Source organism: Mastomys coucha, unplaced genomic scaffold (assembly GCF_008632895.1).
Source record: "Mastomys coucha isolate ucsf_1 unplaced genomic scaffold, UCSF_Mcou_1 pScaffold15, whole genome shotgun sequence".
Lineage (NCBI taxonomy): Eukaryota > Metazoa > Chordata > Mammalia > Rodentia > Muridae > Mastomys > Mastomys coucha.
In genome coordinates, this window is record NW_022196897.1 from 39,461,875 (window position 1) to 39,488,787 (window position 26,913).

General features: G+C 39.7%; 1 protein-coding gene across 35 annotated transcripts in view; it reads right to left on the bottom strand.

Moving 5' to 3' along the window:
• Positions 1–3,916: 3,916 nt before the first annotated feature.
• Neb (nebulin) overlaps positions 3,917–26,913 on the bottom strand; it is a 195,210-nt gene continuing 172,213 nt past the window's right edge. For 5 of the 35 annotated variants that reach the window (XM_031370219.1, XM_031370217.1, XM_031370216.1 and 2 more), the window contains 23 exons: positions 25,839–25,949; positions 25,262–25,372; positions 24,597–24,710; positions 23,598–23,702; positions 22,732–22,836; positions 22,046–22,150; positions 21,330–21,422; positions 20,895–20,987; positions 19,408–19,500; positions 18,862–18,954; positions 17,692–17,784; positions 15,879–15,971; positions 15,029–15,121; positions 14,394–14,486; positions 12,731–12,823; positions 12,333–12,425; positions 11,908–12,000; positions 11,006–11,113; positions 10,525–10,708; positions 10,177–10,269; positions 9,080–9,232; positions 8,598–8,704; positions 3,917–4,660 (listed from right to left, as the gene is read on the bottom strand). In XM_031370219.1, the coding sequence (XP_031226079.1) occupies positions 4,487–4,660; positions 8,598–8,704; positions 9,080–9,232; positions 10,177–10,269; positions 10,525–10,708; positions 11,006–11,113; positions 11,908–12,000; positions 12,333–12,425; positions 12,731–12,823; positions 14,394–14,486; positions 15,029–15,121; positions 15,879–15,971; positions 17,692–17,784; positions 18,862–18,954; positions 19,408–19,500; positions 20,895–20,987; positions 21,330–21,422; positions 22,046–22,150; positions 22,732–22,836; positions 23,598–23,702; positions 24,597–24,710; positions 25,262–25,372; positions 25,839–25,949 (2,493 nt within the window). In that variant the 3' untranslated portion in view covers positions 3,917–4,486. The remainder of the gene's footprint in view (positions 4,661–8,597; positions 8,705–9,079; positions 9,233–10,176; positions 10,270–10,524; positions 10,709–11,005; positions 11,114–11,907; positions 12,001–12,332; positions 12,426–12,730; positions 12,824–14,393; positions 14,487–15,028; positions 15,122–15,878; positions 15,972–17,691; positions 17,785–18,861; positions 18,955–19,407; positions 19,501–20,894; positions 20,988–21,329; positions 21,423–22,045; positions 22,151–22,731; positions 22,837–23,597; positions 23,703–24,596; positions 24,711–25,261; positions 25,373–25,838; positions 25,950–26,913) is intronic. The other 30 variants (XM_031370225.1, XM_031370226.1, XM_031370224.1 and 27 more) reach the window with 30 other exon arrangements.

The following is a 26,913-nucleotide window of genomic DNA, read 5'->3' on the forward strand; positions in this document are numbered from 1 at the left end:
AAATCCACCTGCCTCTGCCTCCCAAGTGCTGGGATTAAAGGCGTGCGCCACCACCGCCCAGCTGAAGTTTTGACTGTATTATGCTTGTATTGGAGATTCTCAGGTTGCTCCCAGGGTGGTGGTTTTTTTTGTTTTGTTTTGTTTTGTTTTGTTTTGTTTTGTTTTGTTTTGTTTTATGTGAGACTTGGGTACAAGGAAAAGATTATAGATAAACAGCAATAATTTTGTATGTCAGATTGACAGGTAGTCAATTGGGCTGGTTAAGTTTTTCTCAGCTTGACACAAAAGAGCCACTTAGAAAGAGGGAACCTCAACTGAAAATGCCTCTGAGTAATTTTCTTTTTTCTTTTTAAAGAAATACTGTATATGAGTGCACTGTCAAGTCTCTTCAGACACACCAGAAGAGGGCATCAGATCCCATTATAGATGGTTGTGAGCTAGCCACCATGAGGTTGCTGGGAGTTACAACTGTGAAAGAGCAGTCACTGTTCTTAACCACTGAGACATCTCTCCAGCCCAAGTTATTTTCTTGATGATTGGTATGGGAGGGACCAGTCCAGATACTTCTGGGGTATATAATAATATGCCAAACAAGCCATGGGGAGTCAAGCCAAGTAAGAAGCATTCCCCCTTGGCTTAATTTAATTCTTGCCTCTTCTGACCTTAGGTTCCTACCTTGACTTCAGGTTGCTGAGGTCATGGCAGTGATCACAGTAGAAAGCAAACAGTATTAGCACCCAGCAACTCTGCTTGGAGTCTGTTTCAAAGATGTCAGCTTGGGTGTTTTCAAGGATTGAAGACAAAGTTCTGGGCCTCTTTCCAGGCTTCCTGGTCACATCCTGGCAGAGCAGGGCTTCGGGAGAGAGGCTTACAGAAGCATCACTCAAATCTTTGGCTTTAGCATTTCTTCCTGTGTGCCTTTTTGCCCACATTTACTTCCCTTGAAAGAACAGCAGACCTATTTGGCTAATCTCATCTAAACATGAATGGGGCAAGGTAGGGCATGATACAGTCCAAAATATGTTTAGGCACGAGTGTTAATTTTTTTCCTCTTTATTGCAATTAGAAGGTGAAATAAGTAACTGGTCTTGAGGCCCTGTGCAGCTTAGTAGTCATGCTTGTAGTGGAGATTCTCAGGTTGCTCCCAGTATACTGGTAAAAATAGAACAAGCAGATGTGGGGAGGGGAGGCCCAAAGGTAGGGAAGTAGGGGGAATGGGTGAAAGTTAGGACATTAGTGATTGTCCGCTTCTAGGATGTGGTCAATGTTAGGAATCCTTTGTGGGATTTACAGTGAAATCTCACTAGTTAGATTTATGTGAAGTTATAGGAAGAGTGAACTGGTTGGCTGGAAAGCAAACCAGCAAGATTAAACATTTTTGAGGATAGCTGATAGAGGAGGATTCTCTACTTCTGTACTTAAGTTGCAAATTGTTGAGGCTTTAAGAAAAATCTAGAATTAAGAGATTTCTTTATATTATTAGCAGCTGATAAATATGATCAAGACATTGTAAAAACTCACTCAGATCATTGTACTGAAGTGCAGCAGATGTTTTAGGTATTGCCAGAATTTAATGATAGATGGCTGCATATTGCATTAACTAATTTTCCCAATATCTGTTCACCCCACGTAGGAGCCAGTGAGTGAGTACAAGTGTACCTAAGTGTAATTAAGTGAGTTGGTGAGTTCACTACAGAGAGCACTGGTGAGGGGTTATAGGAGTCTAGGAAAGCTCAGAGGAGCTTCATCAATGTAGAGTACCACCCAGCACATATGGCAACCTCATGGAAGTTACATTATGGCCTGCTTTCAGTTAACCTTCCTCTTCCTATATACTCTGTTGCCCCAAATCTCTTGCAACTCTGGCAATCCCAGGGGTGTCCTATGACCTTTCCCTTCCTCCTACTCTAGAATGTTAATAATTCTGCTTCTGTTCCAATAGATTCAGCTATTGCTGTGTTTTCCTTAGGTGATTGCCAGGGCTTCCTGGCCCATGGTAATCTCTATATTATGTTGTTGTCATGGTGGACCTAGAGGAACACTGCACTCGGATTTTCACTGAGTGGAATTGAGTGAAGCTTGGAGACTAAGGTGAGAATGAATCATTGGGAGATTCAGGCATTGCTAGGGTTTGGTCTAGAATGTTTTCTAAGGCTTCCTAAGGTTTGGTCTCTGTGGTGCTTTTGGTGGGTGATGGGACTGGAGGTTTAGGTCACTGCAACCATAAAGGACTGTAGTGCCCTGGTCTTTTCTATTTCCAGCTATCTGACAAAATAGCCTCTTTTGTCATATGCTCTTATCATGATGGTTCCGCTTTGCCAAGCGGTAATGGGACTTGTTAGGGACTAAGCAGAACAGCTGATGGGGTACTCCTGTGCTGATGCACCTTTATAATACTTATTTTGAGCTAAAACTATTGTGCAAGCTGGGTATGCACAGTTATTTACCCTCTCCAAAGTGCCTTTTAAGAATGAATATAGGCCTTTGTGCTAGTTAAGAGTGTTTTTTGTTCTTTTGGCTTCTTGATTCAGTGAGTTAAGAGTCACCTGGGAAGGTTCTGTAGAAGATTGCCTGTAGAACAATTTATGGGACATTTTCTTAATTCATGATTGAGGTGCAAGGATCTAGTTCAGAATGGGTATTGCAACTCCTGGCAGGGGGAATAAGCCTTGAGGTGCAACCCATTAAGCAGCATTCTTCTGTGACCTCTACCCTGCCCTGGATGCTCTCAGTGACATGGAAATGAAAGATAGATAACCCTCTCTCCCTCCCCAAGTAGTTTTTGGTCAGAATATTGTATCACAACAATAGAAAGCAAATGAAGATAGCTTCCCTAATAAATTCCTTAACCTTCTTTTGTTGGGGGAGGACATAGAAAAGATTCCCATGCAAGGCCTTGCTTGCTGCATGTAATCTGTTTATTTTTTGTGTTCATTTTGGCTTTATAGTCACTGTGATTGGAATCCATTGTGTTCCCTTACTGGACTAATTGGACTGAAATCTTCACAAAACTGTTGAGTCCAGAAGTATTAAGTTTAGGACTTTTGTTGTAGTAATGAGAAAATCAACATAGGTATAGAATGCCCTTTACTTGGGACTGTGAGGACCCCAACTTTCTCATTAATATGACTTTAATTATGTAGTTCAGCATCTGACATATAGATGTTTTCTCCCTACATATAAATAGGTGATTTTTGCTATTCAACCCCGTAAGTCTCAGAATCATGTATTAAGAAACTTAAGGAAAAAATGGACACCTGCCTAGCATTCCCAAGACCCTCGGTTTGATCTCTAGCATTGTCCAAAACAAAAAACAACTAAAAAACCTGCTCCAGATAGCACTATTGCTGTAGCTATCATGTTATGGAGGCAGTCTTTAGATCTTTCAGAATGATAGTTTGTAAACAAATGGTCAGGCATTCATTGCTGGTTGTCTGGAAAGAGAGTAGAAACCTCCTGTCTCTTCACACAAGGATTTGCCCATTGCATTCAGGTGGCAAGAATCCCTCAAGTTAAGATTGCTTCAGGTGGGTCTCTCCAAAGCTCTTAAGGAAAGTTTGCTGAACTAAGTATGCATTAATGCCAACCTAAAAAGTTGGAATTGCTTCGATTCTCTAATCAAGAGACACAGGCTAGCCGAAAGAATTAAACAAAATCCAAAATATATGTAAAATGGATCATTTTGAGAGTGTTAAAAAATTTAGGTAACATAATGGGAGGGGTGGGTTTCATTTTAGGCATAGAGGCATTTTGCCTGTTCATACGTGTATACCATGTGCACATGATCTTTGGGGCTCCAGTTCTGAGCTGCCACGTGGATGCTAGGAATCACACAAAGAGTACCAACTCACCGTTCCAGCTCCAAATTTAAGTAACATTTAAATTCAGACTTTATTAAAGTTTAGCCCATGAACAGTTTATTTCAGTACTATAGATTTTATTTATTAGTTTCTAGTTTCTCAACAGTTTATATTGATTGTCATCCTTATAACTTACAGAAATTAAATTAGAAACACAAGCATTAGCACTTAAGTGGTTCTTTCTTTTTTCCTTTTACTGTTTGGATGTTCAGAATAATGTCAAAATATTTTTGTAATTGGGAAGGACTGGTTTGGTTACATAAGACTACAGAAGCATTTAAAAATTCTATTATGAATTTCAACTTACTTTAAAGTTAAAACAGAGTTCATAATGTAAAAGCTTATGTTAAAAATAAGTTTTTACATGTTTATTGTTTCTAGCTTCATGTGTAAATCCAGGAAAAAATGAAGCTGTAAGTCTATTATAAGAACTGAACAGATGAATTAATGTTAGGTTTCATGGAGAATAACCATGGTTTCTATAGAAGAGATTGTAATACATGAAATGATAACTGATACAGGTGAAAACATTAGGGAGCTTGAGAGCCTGGGGTATATTGAAGTCTCCACTGAAATGTTGCCTGCAGAGTTGCAGACACTGTAGACTGATGGAGGTCTCGAAGTGTTTAAATAGCTTCCACATAGTTGGCAGGGAGCATTCCGGTCCTGCCGGTCCTCTGCACAGTGCCATACATCCAGCCCTCATCAATTGCCTGAGCATTCACTATAGCATCTCCATCTTTAAAGGACACTTCATCTGCATCTGCAGCCATATAGTCATATATGGCACGGAATATTTTCTGTTCATGGGAATGAAAACAAGGAAAACAGCATATATTGATTGGTAAGAGTATGACTTTTTCCATATCAAGTTACAAAGGACTGTGCAGCTACTGCGAAAACAAAACAGCAAACACCTATAAAATATTTGCAAGTCATTCGCTGCTAAGTTTATACCTGGAATATATGAAGTCCTCCAAATCAATACCAAACGTATTTAAATTGCTAAGGCTAAAAGTAAAGACTTCCCCAAAGGAGCTAAGTGAACAGTCAAGTGGAACTGGAAAAGATATTTCATTCACTCTTAGCCACATACTCAAGCTATTTAATCATTTTTTCTGCTGGAGAGATGCCTTGGTTCGTTAAGAGCACTTCCTGTTCATTCAGAGGATCTGGGTTCAGTTCCTAGTGGCTCACAACTGTAACTCCAGTTCCAGGGGATCTGGTATCCTTTTATGACCTGTACTTATGTTGTGCACGTAAGTACAGGAAAAGCACTCATACACATAAAAATCTTTAAAATGTAATAAGTAAAGGGAAAGAGGCTCTCCGTAGGGAGCAGAGGAATCCCAACTTGAGTCAAGTACTGAGTTAATGTATATTATTGACATGACTTGTCCATACCAAGGACTCTAATGTAAAGCCTGTGTACAATGCTTTAGGCCTGGCAAAGCTTTCTTTAGGTGTCCTACCAATGTTTATGGTACAACTGATAACCTTGTACAAAAACTAGCAATGGCACCTTCTTCCTGGATTTTACAGCCTGAGACTGCTCAATAACCTACTGATCCATCAAACCATCTTTTCAGAAAATACCAGAAGCAATATTTTGGACTGAAGAGAATAAGCATAACTGAGAGACTAGGAATAAAAAAAATGAAGCTATAATAATTGAAATATGAAAAAAAGCTAAGACCATAGGCAGCAAGTAACTCCATCCCCAAAAGTTGGTATTAATGGCCTCAGTTCTCTAATCAAGGGATGGGGGTTAAGTGGAAGGATTAAGAGACAAAGACATAGTTCTTCTGTCTACAAGAAACTCGACTAAAGAGGTACCACGTTTAAGTGAAAGGATAGAAAAGAATATTTCAAGGACATGAGTCTAGGATACAAGCAAGTATAATTATCCTAATAGTCAACAAAACAGAGTTCAAGGAAACCATTAACCAAGAAGAGATTGTATTTCTAAACATAACGCACCAAACTCTAGCATACCCAGTTTAATAAAGTGTACTTCCAGAATTAAAGACAGATTAATTCTCAACTCAGTAGTAATAGATGATATAACTTACTTTCTCCAGGAGACAGACTATTTGGACAAAAAACAGTCTGAATTGAATGACACACAGCAAATAGGCCTGATATCAATGGAATAGTTCAACTAATACTAAAGAATATACATTTGTACTCCGCAACCCATGGACAGTTCTCTAAAGTAGACCACATCTTGAGATATAAATCAAATGTTAACCAAATTCAGAACAATTGAAACAAAAACATTCATTTGTTCTGACCACAATGCAATGAATCTTAAAATCAACTGTAAACAAATTATCTAGTAATGATGCAATAATACATTACAATAACACATTAGTTAATGATCAGGTCAAAGAAATAAAACTTGTGGAACACATTAGAAGCAGTCCTAAGAACAAAGGTGTGTGGGCTGGAAGGGAAAGAATATGATCAAAGAATACTGCGTGAAAAATATTTTTAAGTAAACCAGAGCACAAGAAAGTAAATGATTTAATGGTACAACTCAAGCAACAAGAAGCCAAATCCAGTGGACAGGATGAAATAACAAAAATCAAAGCAGCAATTAATGGGAGAGAAGCACAGAAAACAAAGAATGAATCTAAGAGATGATTCTTGAGATAAAACCAACAGACTTTTGGCCCAACTTGCCAAGAGAAAGAGATGACTAAATGAACAGTATCAGAGATAAACAAGGAAAACAACAAATTCTGGTTTATAAGGGAATGTTTTTTTTTTTAAAACCTATTCTCCATTAGAAGATCTAAAAGAAAGAAAAAGGAGAATACAATCTTGAATAGACCCATAAGAAATAAGATTGGACCCATCATAAAAAGCTTTTCAACTAATAAATGGCTAAGCCCAGACAGATTAATAGCAAAGAATTCCACCAAATTTTCAGAGATCTATAGACAATCCTCTTTAAAATAGAAACAAAGGCACTTCCAAATTTTTTCTATGCAGCCAGTATCACTCTTATCACCCAATTAGGTAAAGATGAAACAACATAAGTTACGGGCCCATAGATTATGGAGGCAGAAATCTTTAATACAGTACCCACAAGTATACATGAAAAAGATGACCATGATCAAATTGACTTTTTCCCAGAGATGCAGGGATGATATGTAAGTAAATGTAATGAGTGGACTTTCAGACAAAATTATATCCATTTATCTTATTGTAAATAGAAAGTTTTTGATAAAATCCAATGTCTTCATTATAAAAGTCTTAGTGTGTGTGACAAAGGCTGTGTTTGGCAAAAGTGCAGCCTTGAAGCACTTGCTATAGCTATAAGAAAGTTAAAGGAATGCAAGTTGGAAAAGGAGTCAAACCATATTTATTTGCAGCTATATTACCCATAGATCCCAAAACTTCCACCAGACAAGTAGAAATGATCAACACTTTCAGTAAAGTACCAGGACACAATCAACTCCATAGGTAACAATAGCAAACATGTTGAGAAAGAGATCATAAAAACATTCATATTCACAATAACCTCAAGAAAAATATCTTGAAATAAATTTAACCAAGGAAGTGAAAAACCTCTACTATGAAAACTGAAGTCACTGAAGAAAGAGATTGAGCCAGACACTACAAAATGGAAAGACTCCCCATGCTTATGGATTGGTAGGATTAATACTAGGAAAATGATTATCCTATCAAGTGCTGTTTGGAAATCTTTAAAAAAAAATCCTAAAATTTGATATGGAACTTCCAAAGCAACTCGGAGTGAAAAGAGCAGGTTGGAGGAATTGTCATTAGATTTCAAGATAGATTACAGAGCTATAGTGATAAAAAATAGTATTGCTCAGTAAAACCTCAAACCTTGAGTCCATATAACTTGGGCCATCTGATATTTGACTAAAGTACCAAAAAAACATGCACTGAAGAAAACAACAGCCGGGTGGTGGTGGCGCACGCCTTTAACCCCAGCGCTTGGGAGGCAGAGGCAGGTGGATTTCTGAGTTCAAGGCCAGCCTGGTATACAGAGTGAGTTCCAGGACATCCAGGGCTACACAGAGAAACCCTGTCTTGAAAAACCAAAAAAAAAAAAAAGATAACAGCATTTTCAGTAAATGGTGCTGGGAAAACTGAGTGTAAATGATCGATTTTTTTTAAAGGTTTATTATTATATGTAAGTACACTGTAGCTGTCTTCAGACACCCCAGAAAAGGGTGTCAGATCTCATTACAGATGGTTGTGAGCTACCATGTGGTTACTGGGATTTGAACTCAGGACCTTCAGAAGAGCAGTCAGTGCTCTTAACCGCTGAGCCATCTCTCCAGCAAATTGATTCATTCTTACCTCCCTGTACAAAGCTCAAGGACTGCTACAGACAGGATTTGCCTAATATATAGGTCAGGGAAGCTGTACCCATGAAATCTCAACATATAGCTACGTAAAGAAGGCCTGAACCATTACAATGATTAGTAGAGATCTTATAAGGCCGTACCCCTAGATGAAGAGCTATAGGCAATTGATGAGAGAGGAGAATTAGTCTGGAATGAGCCCTTTAATTGGCTGATACCAAGTAGTCAGCCCTAAACACACACACACACACATACACGCAACACTTTATGGACCTCGCTGTATTTATATATTTATCTGTATTTCTACATCTTATAATCTGAATTAAAAGCAAAAACAATAAAATTTAAAAAAATACACAAGTCTAGTGATTTGTGCCCATTATTCTTTACTTACCCCGGCAGTAGACGGGTGTGATGGTATAGAGGACAGTGTTGTCTGCTGGGTGGCAACTGAGGACGAGCGTTGCTGGGGGAGCTCAGTGGTTCTCACATGTTTATAAGCTGCAAAGAAGAAACAGGTTGGAAAGGCATGTGGAGGACAGCACAGCTGTGCTTGCCAGCCAAGCAATGTCTTTCTCAGTGACTCCTGTGGAGAGATGAGCTAGTAAAATTATGAAAGTCATTAAACATGCAACTCCATAATTTTAGTTTTTTTCTCAAGAAAGTAGTAACTTTTAAATTTTAAACATTGCTTAGGACAATCAGTGAGCTGACCTCATGACTGTTAGTACCACTCAATTGTTTTTGTTGTTGTGTTTGAGACAAAGTCTGTGTAGCACAGGCTGGCCTCAGATTTGCAGTCCTCCTGTGGGAGCCTCCCAAATGCTGGGATTGCAGGTGTGCATGGCCATGCCCATCTGGGAAAGTCACTCCTACCTGTTGAGGTTGCAGAGAAGAAGGCCCCGCCATCACTGTATGTGGAAAGGCGCTGGTCTGGTGCTTCCGAGTGCTCAGATTTTTCCTCGCCCCCACTGATACTCAGTGCACTGGCAGATCTTGACTGGTCCCGGCTCCGGCGTTGAGCTTGGACTGGGAGACATGTCGCAAAGATAAGATTTCTATGGGAGTGATGCCCCCATTACGGTTTTTTGTTTGTTGTTGTCAAGCACAGTTCTAAGTGGTTTCCTATGGCTGGCATACAATTCCTCTAGTGTATAGTTGTTCTTTATGGGCGAGAATCTAAGTGGCACAAGGAGGTATCAGACTCAAGTTATCTGCCTTCCCTCCACTATACCCTTCCCTGGCTCACTTCAATGAATAGAGAGCAGTCATTTTCACATTTTATTTTTGGTTTCTCCAGAAAGGCCTCCCTCATTTCCAGATGGATGGAGGTCCCTTTCCTATGTTCCATGATCTTGTGGGCAAACAATAAAATTATATGTGTCAGGGTAGGAGCAGGAGTTACTACTGGTCTCTATCCACAGACTACAGTATAAACCTTTAAAGAACAGCACAGCTTTCTTTACTTTAAAAAGAACAGCACAGCATGATACTTTAACAGCAACAACAACAACAAAAGATTCTGACCATATAGCTCTGGCAGGCCTGGAACTCAATATGTAGGACAATCTAAGATAGAACTCAAAGAGATCTGTTTACCTCTGCCTCCTGATTACTGGGATTAAGGGAGTATACAACAATGTCTGGCCCATTGGTTTATTTTCTACACGAGCAGACAGTATGAGTATCCCCTAACAAATAGTTCAAAATGGTTCTGAAGAACGTGTATATTCTCTTCCCTTTGCCCATGTATTTTTTTTTCTCTAACAAAGGCTAATTTTACTCATTAGGAGAATATAGAAATAACAGGATCTGAAGGAGAAAGGAAGTGAAACAGTTTGTCAAAATTTTTCCTAAACCAAACATGCTTGGTTTTGCCCACCAGCCAGTGAGCAAGCTCAGAAGATGCAGAACCCTGGAGGGAAAGAACATTCATTGACTCTAGTCCACTAGACAGTAGTGGATGTGCATACCATTAATCATGTGCAAACTTCGGGATTGAATGTTGTCTTCTGCTGGATCATAATCAAAAACTGAACCAGGGTTAGTACGCCAGACACGCAGACCTGAAAGGAAAGCCAGTGTTCAGAACAAATGTTCTAGCATTTATCTATATCTTGAGAACCAAGCAAGAGCATCAGCGATCGCAGGAGAGTGGGCTACTCTTGCTTAGTTTAGGTTCTGGTCTTCTCAGAACAAAGACGTCAGAAGATACTTCTCAGATCTCAGCTTTGCAAACTGGCTAACAGGGCATTCTTTCTCAGATTTCCGTCCTTTTGTCTTTCATTTGCTATCAATTCTGTCACTTTGTTCCCAGTTACCTGTAACAGTATCTTGATCCTGGTCGTTCCGCTTTTGTTCCATTTCTACCACTTTTCTCTGAATACCTCGGTAGTTAATGTCACTGAAGTCCTGTGTGTTTTTCTTTACTCGTTCAGTAATAGGGTCTGTCACCACTGGTGTGAAGCAGCCTTTGTGTTTCTCAAAGTCTTCATGATACTTCACCTGAAATATGAATTTACTTCATGAAAATATAATAGTGTGACATCTCTGTTTGAATATATTCCAGCAGGCTGTCCAGCCAATCATAAAGAACTCTGTGGCTGGAGAAATGGCTCAATGGTTAAGAGTACATGTTTTCACAGGGGATCTGTATTCAATTCCCAGTTCAGATGAGATAGTTCATAAACATATGTAACTCCAGTTCCAGATTTGATACCCTCTGGCTTCTACATGCATTGCACACACATCGTACATATACATATAAATAAATATATATTTAAGCAAGAGTTCTCGACTTACTGTTGAGATGTGCCGTTGGGTTTCCCTAACCCGCCTCATCTCTGGTGTATCTAGCACATAGGCAGCTTTCCCTTGTATTTGTTTCCGGAAGCTATCAGAGTAAAGAACCTATGGAGGAGAGACATACATGAGTCCATGGCATGGCCTTGTTCTAATTCTTAAGCTTAAAGACTAACAGATTGAAATGGAAGAAGCTGGCTAGGTTAATGTAAGTCAAAAGACAGTAGCCAGATATTTGGACCAAGTGTACCAGATCAGTACTTGCATCATAAGACATAAGACTTGTTTTGACTTTGGAAATGAAATGTTTCATTTTCAAAGTCAAAGGGGCATAGTGAAAGAGAGGAAGAAAGTGCCCTCTTGAATTTACTAGGAATTGCAATACAGTGCCAGAATACTTAATGACATTTTTTACATTAAATCTGATACTGACCGTTTTTCTTAGGTAATGTCCAGATTACATAAGCCAATATGCCAAAACAAAAAAGTCTTCCAGACACAAGAATATCAAAGTGAAGACAGAAATTTCAGAGCATTACCCATTTAATAAAGTACCTTAGAAATAACAGCAGAAGATAGAAGATGTTAGGGGAGGTCAATTTGTTATAGCTGGTTATGAGAAACTACCTTAGAGTCAAATGTAAGAGGAAGAAACCATAGGCGATTATTGTATGTTTAGTACACTTTGGAATGGAAAAAGCAGAGCTGTGTTAATTTTAGTGTACATTTTCAGGGAAAGAAGTGCACATTTTTATGATGTTAAAAAAAATCCCCCAAGATGTTGCATTATCCATTGTTTTTAAATTTTAGTGTGTTTTTCAGTTGAATGAGAAAGGCGTGTTTTCATGATGTTAAAATGTTAATTCCAAGGTTTTCCACTGTTCTATTGAATCGGGAAATACCGAGCTAATGTTTTCTTGGTTGCGTTTGGCTCTCTCCATGTCTGGAGTAACAGGTGTTGGTGTTGCTTTTCTCATGTTCTCTTTGTACAATACCTAGGGGAGCCAAGAGAGTATCCCGACATCAGAAAGCAAAGGAAAAAACAGTTCTGAGAAATCATCATTTAACTATTGTTATGGCCCAATTATGTCACACAGTATAAGAAACACTTCAGGAGGAGAAAGCCATTAAATTGTTACAGTAGAAAGCAAGAGATAAGTCTTGAACCCAGTGTGAACTAGTAAGGGTTGGCTGTTGTTTTTAAGTGGCCAAGGAAGAATTTGAAAAGGTATCAAGAGTCTTGGAAACACTGTGAGAAGAATTAGTGGTGTAGCCGTGATGATCAGGCTTGTTAGAACTGCAATGGTTTATTTTTGCTCTCAAATACCGAGCTAAAGTTTTCTTGATTGCGTTTGACTCTTTCCATCTCAGGAGTGAAGGGTGTGGGGGTGGCTTTCCCCAGGTTCTCTTTGTATAGCACCTGTTAGAAACAAAGGTGGATCTAGAGGTCACTCCCGGGGAGGCAGTATTCACTATTAAATATAAATACAGTTGGGGTGGGAGAGGGAAATGTTAGATGTAACCTATTACTACTAGTGAGAATAGCTCTCAAGAAAAAAAGCAAAATTAGTTAATGGCAATGATGAATGTTGTGTGATGTTTAGAGGAGATAAAAGCACAACTGGCATTTTACTTGGTTTTAACCTAGGATGGGATTAAGAGCAGGCCAAACTGCAAGAGTTATTTTGTGTAATCAGAAGCATTTTTCATTTCTCAAGACAATACCGAGCTAAGGTTCTCTTGATTGCGTTTGACTCTCTGCATCTCTGGGGTGACGGGGGTGGGGGTGGCTTTCCCCACATTTTCTTTGTACAAAACCTAAATGAGTCCAGTGGATCCAAAAATCCAAAAGGAGACATGACAAAAAAGAGTTACAATTACCAAAAGAAGAAATGGAATAATAGTACATTAACATTTGATGAGGCTCTGGGCACCAAGTCATTTAGGTGCTAAGGTTAGACAGCAGTCTATATTTTCAAAGGAGAAGTTGACTGTAGTTAGAGCAAGACACACATTTCTATAGTACAACTTTGCCCTGTGAGAACTAAGATGTTCCAGAAAGGAGTAAGCCCTACCATCATTTTACCACTAGTATGTGACTATCAGTCTCCTGACACATTATCAAATGTGGACTTGTATTTTGAATTTGCCCCAATACAACCACTCTTTAATTGCAGCATAGGCCCTCATAGGGATTAAAACTGTAGACTCCCAGGCAATTGTTTCTCTTCCTCTTTATATTCTGCTTATTTTATTCACTAAATATGTCACACTTACCAGCCATGAAAAGTGTTTTCAGCAATTACATTAGCAGCATGTAAAAGCAATAGACCTGTGTCATGGTAAACCCTTAACCTCAGTGTCTTCCTTAGTGTCCTTCTGGGTGCCCTGGGGGATTTGGGAAATGTCACTAAGGAGGGATTGCCTTCCAGCAGTTCTCAAAGTCCTTGAATAGCTGGTCAGTATCAGCTGAGAACTTGCTAGAAATACCTGTTCTCTGCTCTATACTGCAGCTACTGACAAAACAGGGAACATGGGCCAGACCCAGAAACCTGCTTTAACCAGCATTCAGGTGATTCTGATGAACAGGAGAAACCTTCAGGCAGTATAAACGCTGAGCAGGAACTTCACTACTGAAAGCTAAAGTCCCCACAAACTCTACCCCCAAGTCACTGACAGATTAATACCAGAGAGCACAAGCTTGAAGAAAATATTGTTACTGTTAGCACTGAGTTTCATAGTAGAAACAACAAAACCAAAATTAAGATCACTAAGACAAAAAGTCTTGACACTCCTTTTTCAGTGACTTATTCAATTGTGAAAAGACCACCATATCAAGTTGACATTATCTATGGATGAGGATCAGGAGCTACTTTCCCAAGATCTCTTTGCCCACGTCTATCATAGTAGGACTAGGGATCTAGATCAGTGTAAGAGCACGCTTTAGCCCGTGCAAAGCCTCGCCGACTGATTATATGTACTACGAAAGAATCAAATCTGGTGGGGTGAGTCAGAATCATCAAAAACTTCAACATCCAAGAAGGAGCCCCATTATACCTCCAATTTAACCCATCAAGGTCCCTACACCCCAATTTCTCAAGCACGCAAAACAAAGAGACCTTGGGTATAGCAGAGAGTAAGTTGGGTGTAGGAGAGATGAGCAGAAGAATACTTTGTAGGAAAATCTGTTACCTTGATATTAGAATTTTAAAGGCAATAAAGCAATTGTGTTATGAAGTTAAGGCTAGGTAGGAACAAAGGATAAATGTGGTCAAGAAATGGACAAGACTTAAGGTGCCTTTTAAAATAGGATTAATAGGAATTATTTTAAGTCATTGAGGTAGTTTTAAAATCATGAACGAAGTCATTTTTTTCTTTGTCAGAGTACCGAGCTAAGGTTTTCTTGATTGTGTTTGACTCTCTCCATCTCTGGAGTGACAGGTAAAGGGGTTCCCTTGCCCATGTTTTCTTTGTATAACACCTGTACAGTAAGAAAGTATCAGAGAAACGATGGTAAGTGACTTTTCATTTGCTGTGGAAATTTAAAGGTAAGGTCAAATTCTTTGGCACAAAATAATACAGGAGCCAGGAGTTATATGCTGACAAGATGCCATGTGCTATTTAAGGAAGCTGCTACTAGGCTGGGAAGCTGTGAGCCATGGAAGCAAGGACCTAAAGTGCTAGCGAGGGAAGGCTATTAGAGTCATCCACACTGTCGGGGTTTTTACACACACACACACACACACACACACACACACACATTTTTGTGAGCATGGTACTTCCTAAGCAATTGCATAGATTTGAGATGGTTAGAACTTGGTTTTGTTTATCTCCAAACTAAAATAGTTACTCCTTTAAAAAAAATGTTTAAAAGCATCAGGTGAAATAAAAAAATGAAAAACATAAAATGGGAAAGAATATGTTTTAACAAAGAGAGGTTAGAAGCAAGGAAGGGAAGAGGATTTAATGACGAGTGAGGTTCTGCAGTTAAATGGCATCTGACCCCCATTTCCTTTCAAATACCGAGCTAAGGTTTTCTTGATTGAGTTTGACTCTCTGCATCTCTGGAGTGATGGGGATGGGGATCCCTGTCCCCAGATTTTCTTTGTATAGCACCTGTATGAAATGAAGCATGCAGAACAAAAAGCCGTCAGTTACTTTTCCTCTCCTGGGGAGCAGTTGGCTGTGGGAGGGGAAGGAGGAAGAGGAGTTAGAGATGGGAAGGTACCAAAAGCCTCAACCTGTAAGACAGAAGGATTGCAGGAAGGAGCCACAGAAATGGAGAATTAAAGAGGTTCTGTTATTTTGTTGTCTGAACTCATTTCTGCAGCATAAATAATAAAGAACACTACGAAAGGAGACATTAGTTGTCATCATTATGTGGGAAAGACAGAGACAGAAACCAAACCAAGAAAGTTATTTTCTTAAATCATATAAAGGATGTTTGAGTTTTATAAGTATTATCTATGTGACGATTCCTACATATTTTTGTTGACTTTTTTTTTTAGTCTGGGTGAACATATTGGGAACAATTACTTTTAAGGTAACTAGAGTAAGATAAGGTGCTAAAAAAGAGACTTTAGAAGGACTATGTAAGTGCCAGGGGAGGGGGAGGTTAGGATGGGAAGTGAGCCAGTGGTCAGATCTTCACAGAACTGTGCTTTGAAGCTTCGTGTTCACGTCACATTTGCCAAAGCGAGTAAACACAGATGATGTTATTTTAAAAGCTGGAATACTTTTAATGATGACGTTAATGTTTAACTGTGGTAAGGACCACAGGGAATGGTAGCATTAGTTGGATACAAAACAGATCATATTTTAAAAACTGGGATGAGTTAAAAGTTTTGTTTTGTTTTTTTAATTTTTTAAATACCGAACTAAAGTTTTCTTGATTGTGTTTGACTCGCTCCATCTCTGGAGTGATGGGGATCGGAATCCCTTTCCCAAGGTTCTCTTTATATAACACCTGTATGACACAAGAAAGCATTGGAGGAGAATACAAGCCTATGAGATCCAGACATCCAGCAGGAGAGACCACACCCACTGCCCTGCATGGCTGTGTGATAAATCATTGCTCATCTTTCTACTCTAGCCTAAGAATTAAGGGAGAAATACAAACAGCTATATAAGATCATAGACCTGCTCAGTATATCAAGTTAGCAAACAGTTCTTTTTCTACATAAAACATTTGTCTTAGAGCACAACAGGCATTTACAACTACAGACTGAATCTGTATTCTCTGGCTACTTTGGCATTTGTTAAGGTTACAGAAATCATCAAATCTAAAAGTCTACATTTAATATATACAGTCTCGCCAAAGTATCTAAAAGGCTTGTGCACCACTGGACAGTGTTGTCTAGCATAACCTGTTTGTTATATGTGCATAATACAAATCATACTTTAACAAAGAAAAAGTTGTCCAGGGCCATTAGAATAATTTCAAATAGATATACAAGAATACACTGTAATATAGAAATGACTAAAATTTTAAAAAGTAATACCTTTCTCCCAAAAAAGAATAATGAGCTGATAGAAAAAAACAGTAAACACCCCAAAAGACATATCAACACACAATGAAAACTCACAGACTTTGAGATGTTGTTAGTAAGCAGTAATTATGGACAAAACACAAAGTGGACTCCAAATTGGTTACTGCTCCACTTTGAGAGAGAGCCAACTGTTAGGAAGTACTGAACCAAAATGAAGCACATTTCATGTCAACTCTGCTCCCCAAGAGTGGATCCTAATCAATACATGCATCTCCATGTCAAGCCTAGAAGTTCCTTATATGGAAGGATAACGAGTCATTTATTATGGTAGATTTTTTGTTTTTAGGAATATCAGTTAAACAAAAACAATAATGTAAATGCATGTTCTATTTAATTAGCATGTTTAAAAAACAAAAGCAAAAACAAACCATGCCTTTGGTTCTAGGACTAGGGAGGCTGAGGAAGGAGGGTGGTAGATTTAAAACCACCTTGGCCTACATAGTGTATGATCATACTTTTTGGCCTACGATCCTGTCTTTAAAAAAATTGGAAAGCATAAATTTCTAGTTATGAAATGGCTCATTTAGAACAACTATCTAAGTAAGGCTTTGGTTTTAATAGTGAGTCCATCGCTATCCATGCAGGTGGGACCTGTGGTAAAGTCACCACTTTCCCAATCCAGGGAGCTGTTCCCACACACAGCCTTGGATCAGTGTCTCGTTATTGTGCTAACCCAGAAACTTCAGACTGAAAGATTTCCAAGGAAATACAAGCTCTCAGTTTTGGGCCATTTGGAAGTCATTTAATTTCAAAAGGACCAAGACTAACAATGTTGAAAAGGACAGGAACCAAATTAAAGTGTTAAGGGAGGGGCCCGAGTGGTGGAGCACTTGCCTAACCCATGCAAGGCCATGAGTCCAATTCCCAACACCACATACAGACACAAAGTTAGGACAGATATACCTATATATCTAACAGAGAAGGGTTAGAGGGCATTTCAGAAAGTACAAAGCACTGGGATTAAATGGTAAGTAAAATATCCAGGGCAGAAGGATTCAGTTGATGAGGGTTTTTTTTGTGTGTGTGTTTTTTTCCCCCCGAGAATTTGTTAAATTATTATAAAGGGACAAATGGTAAGGATTTTGTTTTATCGAAATTCTTTTTAATATGGAGTTAAAGGAACTTTCTCGCAAATACCGAGCTAAAGTTTTCTTGATTGCGCTTGGCTCTCTCCATCTCTGGAGTGACAGGTAAGGGGGTCCCCTTGCTCAGGTTCTCTTTGTACAAGATCTGCGTGCACAGAACCAACAGTCACATCAGCATGGATCCATCTTTCAGTTAGATCTCATCTTAAAATAAATCACCACGAATTCCTGTTCTCACAAAGAAGGAAAGTAAAACTAAGATATAGACCAACTGCAGACTGCCTTTGTGCATTTAGTTGTCCCCTATATAACAGTTGCTCTCCTGGTGACATCGATGCACACACAGACAGCATGGAAGCTAACTGAAGTTACTATCTAGAATGAGTTACAGACAACATTGAAAAAAAAAGAGGACTTGGGGAGATTAAGTAAATCTTTGTGAACGCTCAAACTAAAATAGCAACTTAGCAGCAATCCTGAATATATTCCAAAGGAACGCTCACTTGTATGACATATAAACAAGTAACTAAGTAAATATTTCTGAGCCATATAAATATAAATTGGTCTGTTGTTTTCAAATGAAGATGTTTTAGAAGCATGACCACTTAGGAAAAGCTACAAATAAGAGGATGGCCCAGTCGGTCATCAATAGGAGGAGAGGCCCCTGGCCCTGTGAAGGTTCTGTGCCCCAGTGTAGGGGAATGCCAGGGCCAGGAAGTAGGAGAGGGTGGGGTGGTGAGCAGGGGGAGCGGAGAAGGAACAGGGTTTTTTTTTTTTTTTCAGAGAGGAAACCGGGAAAGGAGAAATCGTTTGAAATGTAAATAAAGAAAATATCTAATAAAAAACAAATTAAAAAAACATAAAAAAAGGAAAAGCTACAAATATTTTTTAAAAAATCAAGCCACAATAAATAAAATTCTGATTAGTACCGACCTTTGGGGAAGGATGTTAGATTTAACTTTTGACCTGTATCATACTAGTTAGACTGGAGGAAGGAAGCTGAGAATTATGGGTTTTTAAGGAAGGTGATTTAAAGAAAACAGTTAAACTTTCACACCATTATTAAAAATTTCATTAGATTTGGGTCGAAATCTGAAGTAACACTGGCACCATTCCTTCATTATATGAACTTAGTAATTTTACATTTGTTTGTTAAAGACATTAATGTGATTGTTATTTTAATAAGAATTAGGGTCGGGATTTTTTTGCCCCTAAGAAATACCGAGCTAAAGTTCTCTTGATTGCGTTTCACTCTCTCCATCTCTGGAGTGATAGCTGTAGGTGTTCCTTTTCCCAAACTTTCTTTGTACAAAACCTGTGAGATACAAGAAAGTACCCGGAAAACACTCAAAACAAGCAGAGACAGAGGAAGGGGCTGGGTTGGGGAGTAGATGAGGAGGGGGATTTAAGAGAGCAGTGTTTAGTCAGGGTAATGCTTTGAAAGTCACGACTTTACAGATGCACTTTACACTGCTATGTCTTAGAAAGGTACAGTAGGAAGCACTGGAATCTAGGGTTCAAGCACCCCAAGGAAGCTTGTTAATGCCGCTAACAGGGTTTCAGATCTAGCTCACACCAGTCAGTTGCTGAAACTGTTAAAGACCAATGAGAAGAGTGGCCATTCTGAATCAGGTCAGGTGGTTTTCATCGGAGGATGATACACAAAACACACACAAGGTCGTTAAGCTGTTACTTTGAAAAGTAGAACGGTAGGTTATTCTGGTAGTTGTTTTATGGGAAAGAATTTATTTCATGTATCTGTCAATACCGAGCTAAAGTTCTCTTGATTGCGCTTGACTCTCTCCGTCTCTGGGGTGACAGTGGTTGGGGTGCCTGTTCCTGGGTTTTCTTTGTACATAACCTGCAGAATAATTAGAATACCCAGAAAGCAGAGTCACCACAAATGGTTCATATCAGAGCTCTGGGAGGGAGCTTTGGTGAGCGGCCATAAAAGCAAGCAACCTTTGCAAGATGCACTCAGGGACAGAGGAAAAGAAGGCCATAAATATTTGTAGAAATTTTGCCATCTAGAAAGCTGGAAACTAAATTTTGCATTTTCCACAGCCAATACTTAGTATGTTCTTAAAATGCTTTAGATGATGATAATAAATTTAATAAGCTTTGACTGGCACGTGTAAAGCCTTGGGTTCAGTTTCTAGTAACCACCCCCTCAAAAACCAAAAATGAAACCAAACCAAAGCCAAAGTAACCATTGTATGGCACCCCAGCTTAAGGTCTGCAGCATGAGTATGTCTACATCATTGTACTCAAAGCACATGTCACCTATGTTTATAACTTTCTAACCGTGTGATGCTCTAATCCTCACTTCTTCAGAGTCATTTAGAATTTTATAAATTTCTTAGCGTTTTAGCTTTTATTTCTTTTTTTTTATCTTTTATTTCTATATATGTTTTTGGGACAGGCTCTTAAGCTACTTAGCTGTGACTTGTGTTAGCCTCCCAGTATTCCTCCTGCTTCCGCTTCCTGAGTGCTGGGATCACAAGCATGCATCACCACTCCCGGCTCTGATGAAGCCTTAGGTGGACAACTGATGTGAGCAGGCATACTTTACTTTTCAGGAAGAGCATCTTCCTCTGAAGCATTTGACTGTGATTACAGAATCAAGGAAGTCAGGATCAAGGAAGCCAGTGCTTGTTGGCTGGTCTTTTTTCCCTGTGTTTAATTTTATGTTTTATTTGTACTGTTGGGACTGAACTCAGGGCCTAGTGCATGGCAGGCAAGTGTTCCCCCACTGAACTGTGTCCCTTGTCCCTGTTCTAAATCTATGTTTTCTTTTAGAGGTATCATCAACAGACTTAAAATTAAAAAAAAAAAAAAGTGAGGGATCCCCGCTTTCTAAACCTCTTATCTCTTCCCTTCGTTCCTTAATAAGTTTCAGCCCGAGCGTGGCTTCGTGGTACACACCATGAATGCACATGGTGGCAGAGGCAGGTGAATCAAACAAAATTACAGAAAGGCAACCCAAAGCAACACAGAACCCCTGGGCTTGTTTTGTTTTCTTCAGGTTAGTGGACAGAGAATTGAAAAGGAAGTTGGCAACTGAGAAGTTAGAGTATAAAGAGTAGTAGGGAGTGAACTACAGCTAGATTGAGGTCTCCTGGCAACCCGATGGGGACAGGGGAGGAGTCACAGCATCCCCAGGTATTAGAGGCTTTTAGCAGAAAGAAGGGATGGATGAAACTAGGGTGCTGATTGAGAGGGTCCTACAAATGCATGCCAAGTAAGAGTCAATACCGAGCTAATGTGCTTCTGGGTCTCCTTGACACGTTTCACTTCAGGGAGGTCAGGGATCGGAGTTCCTTGTCCGATTGCTTCTTTATACTTGACCTATATGGAAATGGGGACACAAAGGTGTTACTGCATGCTGAATTCTACCAGCCTTCTCCTATCCAACAGTCCATTTGCTTAGGACAGATGGAGCCACACACGAGTCTCTGGGAAGGCTCATTCTTTGATGCAGATATAGTTTCCCATAAGCCTCTGCTTTCCACAGGTACTATCATCTTCCTGAGAACCTCCACTAGCATATAGCATACGATGATGGCGGTGTACAGACACCTGCTTTTTAGGTTGGACACTGTTTCTGGTGACAAGTTCTGAGTATAACTCAGAAGTCAGAGATTTACCCAAGTCAGGTCGAGAGTGGCACAGTGACTGACATGTCCTTACCGAGCTAATGTGGTCCTGTGTTTGCTTCACTCTGAGCATCTCAGGGGTCTTTCCAATTGCTGTTCCCGGGGATACATCCTCTTTATACAAAACCTGGGCATTCAGAATCAGGAGAGCGTTAACCACAAAGAGGGAAACCTCGGCAATGCCCGGAGAAAGGGCAGTGCCAGGCCTCTGTGAAAACCAAGACACTACATGGTGTCTCCAGGCGAGAGCTGAAGTACAGCATCTGATGTCCTCCTGTCAGAGTCAAAGTCTGAAACCATATAGGCAGGGCTGGTGGCTTTCCAGCTCGAGAGTCTATTTAGAATATCGAAGGATATTAATACAGGATGAGAAAAAAACCCAAACGATTAAAAACCACAGAACTCATTAAAGAAATGCACAGTCAGTCAGTTATTTTGGAGAAGGCTAATAAAAGAAAACCACATCACAAAGAAATCCACCTTCTTGGAACAAGACAATGTGTGTTACTGTCTGAGTTACTATTTGAGATTAAAAGGTACAAAGAGAAGAGTTATTTTGTTAGATTTAAGTTATTCCAAATGATCTCAGGAGTGATGATTTAGAAGTTTGGGGGCTTTTATCAGGGACCTACTGGCATTAACTGGGCAAGTTAGAGGTTAATTGCCTGGGTCAGCATGGGTCCGTGGACCTTCTTAAAGAGGACGGCATTATTAGGTTAGCATTAGATGGAAAGTAAACAGTAAATGTACCGAGCTGAAATTCTTTTGGTTTTCTTTAACACGCAGTATTTCTGGCGTGTCTTGAACAACTGTAATTTTCCCTTTACTGTTTTTAAGGTCACACTGGTATTGAAGCTATGAAGGAAGAGTAAATATCCTGTTAAGATTTCAACATTCTCTTGCACGCTGTATAATTATTCTATATTGTGGATGGGAGGCTAACATTTTATATTAATGAAAATGCATGCCACAACCACCACAGTGTGGAAGCCAAAGTCAATCCTTTAATAAAAACTTTGGAGAGAATCCAGTTTTAGTGGTGGGGTATTGCTAGAAACTTCCTGGGACCGAACCTGGGACTGCACACTTCCTGAAACACATGCTCTAACACCAAGCTATGTGTGCCCCCGGAAACAGAAACTAATTTTTAAGAACCTTCAGTGCATAAAAAATTTAAAAGTATTTTTTGCTTAGAATTAGTTTTAGAAGGCCCTGTCCCAGCTTAACTGATTAAAAGATAGCGATAGTTTGTATTCAATGACACGAGGGCCACCTACTGAGCAGGGGGGACTTTCATGCTCACTTGGTAAGCCCAGAGATGATTCATGTGCACCCCTCTGCCCTCATGGGATGCCAGATGTGGATGCCCAAAGCCACCCCACTTTAGCCTGCTGGATCCCACCAGTGGGTTGGGCCTTAGTGGAATAGAGACTTACCAGGCTGAAGTTCTTCTGGTTTTCACGGACTCTTTGCATTTCTGGAGTATCCAAGACAGTCTCATAATATGACATGGACTTCTCTGCATCTTCCTTGTACTTTTTCTGGGAAAAGGTTCCAAGGAACAGATAGGATGAGCCCCATAGTTATATAGGCCGGGAAACCTAAAAGAGTCCTTCGACTGTAGCAGATGGGAAGTGTTTGCATCCTGCCCATGCAGGTACAGCCTATCACCCCAGACGAGGACCAACAAATATGTCCTGTTTGTCTTTATTTTGTTTTTAGATCTGTTTAGTTTGGTTCGAGGGACAGGGTCTTGCTGTACAGCCCACACTGGCCTCCTGTCCCCTTGTCCCTAAGTACCGAGGTCACAGGTGTGTGCCACCCCACCCAGCTTCCGTGCCTTTTGTCATTGGATTTGCAGGAAGGTGGGAGCTATCAAGCCTGGGATGCTACAGGTTGTGGGGCTCAAAGCTGTTCATTCGGCCTCAGCCAGGAGTGGGTGGTCCACTTTGGGTCTTCCGCTTATGCTCACACACCTTAAGCCCACATTATAACACATGCTAAAATAGTCATGGATCTGGAATTGTATCACGGATACCCTCTTCAGTACTTGGAAATTACCTCACAGCATTGTGAGGTTTTTCTTACAGTGCTTAGTGACCCTGGGTGTCACACTCCACCACTGAGGTGCCCATACCCAAATCTTTCTTACAATCCATTTTTAAATCGGATTTGGATTTCTTCAGTTCTGACTCAGATCTGCATTGGAAATAAAGGCCTTCTGGTTTGGTGAGGGAAACTGAGATATGAGAAAACACTGCCTTAGGAACACAAAAAACCTTTGCCCTAAGGCAAACCTTACCTGGCTAGAAAGGTTCTTGACTTGCTGAGCATGGATAATTTCTGGGGTATCAACAACAGAAGTGAAATTGGCTTTTTCCATTTCTGCCGATTGCTTGTACTTAATCTGTAAAAGGACAGCCAACAGTCTGGTAATATAATATGCACAGCAATATGCATAACACTTCTTAGCTTGGTTGAATGAAGAGGTGATCATATTTTTTTCCTGGCACTCAATACATTTCTTTCTGTTGTGCTTATACTTTTTAATGTTTTAAAATTTTATATGTATAAGTGCTGTGCCTGTATATACGTTTTCCCATCATGTACACCCCTGTTGCCTACAGAGACCAGAAAAAGCTGTTGGATCTCCTGGAAATGAAGTTATAGAGGGCAGTGAGGAGCCATGAGGGTGCTGCAGTTCTGATCCAGGCTCTCCGCAGGGCCATCTTTCCTATCAGTGTTTATTGTATTATATTAAATCATGAGACTCAGAAGGCTCTTGGCTGTTGAAAGACAGACTGTCCATTTAGATAGATGTAGGATGACTCCGGGCAAAGGGATAATCGGGTAGAGAGACAGGAAAGCAGGGGGTGGTTTACGTAAGACCTAGTACCAGTAAGACTTAGACAACACTGGATGTCTAAAAAGATATGTTTTAAATTTAGGTGTATAAAGCAGAGGGAAAAAAGAACACAAATAATCTAATGAAGGCATTCTTAGTGCCACATAAGGAGTGGATTGACAAAAAAACCACAGATGTCAGAATCTGCCCCAGTTCCACGCAGTAATTTGGTCCTCCGGCTTTGATGTCCCCAGGGGTTGTAGATTCAGGAAGGCAGAGACAGAAGTAGCCTGACAAAGGGACCCTGGGCTATACATTATAATTCATCCAGCAGATGCTTAATTATGCTAAACATATAATGTCACTGTCAAATAAGGAAAATGACAGAGGACCAACAGTGCATCCTTATAACCATGGCCACCATTTGGAGAGGCGCGCCTTCCCAGAAGCGCTGACCTGGCTGGCAATGTCGGTAGCATTCCTGGCCCGCATAAAATCTGGAGTCTCGTTGGCCATGGCATTCAGGCCTCTTCCTTTGACTTCCAGCTCCAGGTCTCGCTTATATTCTTTCTGTAGAAGAATTGTTTGTTTTTTTTTTAAAGAAAAAGTTCCCTACCTTCTCTTAGTAGGGTGACTACTGCATGAATTAAAAAAACCCACATAACATGCTCCTTGGTGGTTGTAGGCGCTGCCCTTACCAGCTACCTCAATGGACAGGATGACATGCTTGTTCATCCTGCTCTATGTACAGCAATGTTAATCAAGAGAAGTCCGTTAACACAGAAAGTAAAATTTAAATCTGGTGTGGTATATGTTAGTATTAAATTTAGGTGCAAACCATGCCAGTGTGGTATGATGTTTTCATTTAAATGGCCATTGTGAACACAACACAACTAAGTCAAGTAATATTAGATACTAGTTGGTTATGACAACCTCTATACACACAAACTGATTTCATATCTACTCATCAGAAATTGACATTATTTTATTTCGCAGTTAGTAAATATTCTGGATATAAAGTTCAGAATGCAAAAATTATTTTCTCTTTCCCTTGGTCTAACTTGGGTAGGATGAAGGTGCATTATTAATTATGTACATGTGGTAGTTGGCTATGATCTTACCTCGTTGAGGATTTGAGTGGCATTCTTTGCTCTCAGCATATCAGGAGTATCTTCCATTTCAGTGAGACCTCTGCCTCGGATGCTTTCTTCTAGGTCTTTCCTGTACTCTTTCTATATTACAAAAGTAAAATCAACAAAACTGACAAGAAAGCTCGAATTGTTCTCTTAGGTGAGGAGCCAAAACCAAACCAAAATAAATCAATGAATAAATCAATAAGACAATGATTCTAGTTTTTAACAGTCCATGGTTGAGTAAGTAAATATATGAGTAAATGCAGGGTGTATGGTTCACAGTTGATGTTAATAATTAAATACAAGACTGGAATTAATAGAATGATAAGGTAGGCATGTTTTTATTAGACTTTTCTATAGAATACTAAGGTAGGCATGTTTTATTAGATATTCCATTTTAAAAATTAGAAGAATTAAAACGGGTCATACATTAGACAGTAGTACCAAACATGGAGATGCCATCTGAAGGGCTGAGTCAGGTGGGACCCAGGCAGGAGCACAACGATGAATCATTAGTGTGATTATTGGGTGAAGGGGGAGGCGGGGAAGACCACGTGATTACTACCTCGCTTGCTATTTTGGTTGCATGTCTGACATGTAACAATGCTGGCGTGACCTCCAGGCCCGTCAGGTTTCTGCCTTTAATGGACTCTTCATAATCTTTCCTATATTCTTTCTAATATGAGTGGGAAGGAAAAAACAAGAAAGACTCTGTTAGAATCCACATTTCAGTCCATAAAAGGAAAAGTATGTTTTCTTTCAGGTTTTGGCTTCTTAATCACAGTCCTGACAAAAGTCACATGTTGGAAACTGTCTTATTGTTCTGGAAATACTGTGCTGGCAGTAAATGGCTCCAAAGAAACTCTGAAGTTTGTTGATGGCTCCCCTGAAGTCTGTCTGAGGTGGTGTTGGAGCTGACCCCAACAATATTGGGAGGATGGATAGGTCATCGGCTTTGAAATCTACTCTCTTCTGGAGTCTTTCCCATTTATTTACTTTTATTATTTCCAATATCATGGGTGATGTGTGAGTGAGAACAGGAACATACACATGCCACAGTATGTATGCCGCAGTGCATAGATGGAGAGCAGGGGACACTCCCAGCAGTCGTTTCTCTCCTTGGGACTTGTGGGACTTCAAGATGGAACTCAGGCTGACAGGCTTTTGCTTCAAGTGCTTTACACACTGAACCCACTTTAAACTTTATTGTACTGTACTGTATTGTATTGTACTGTACTGTATTGTATTGTACTGTACTGTATTGTATTGTATTTTTATGTGTATGGGAGTTTTGCCTGCTTAGACCAGAAGAGGGTGTTGGATTCCTTGGGAACTGGAGTTCCAGACAGTTGTGAGCTGCCATGTGGGTGCTGGAAATCAAACCTGGACCCTCCAAAAGAGCAGCTACTGCTCTTAACTAGTGAGCCATCTCTTCAGCTCCCTTATTATGTGTATGTGCGTGTGTATACATATATATATGTATATGTATATATATGTATGTGTATATATATATGTGTATATAGATATAGATTTTTTTAAGGGGACAATGTATTTTATTTCAGATTTGTAGCAGCTCTAGGGGATGAAAATAGAAAGGAAAAGCCTGGGAAACTGAATCTGCATTGGCACTGTCTATTCTT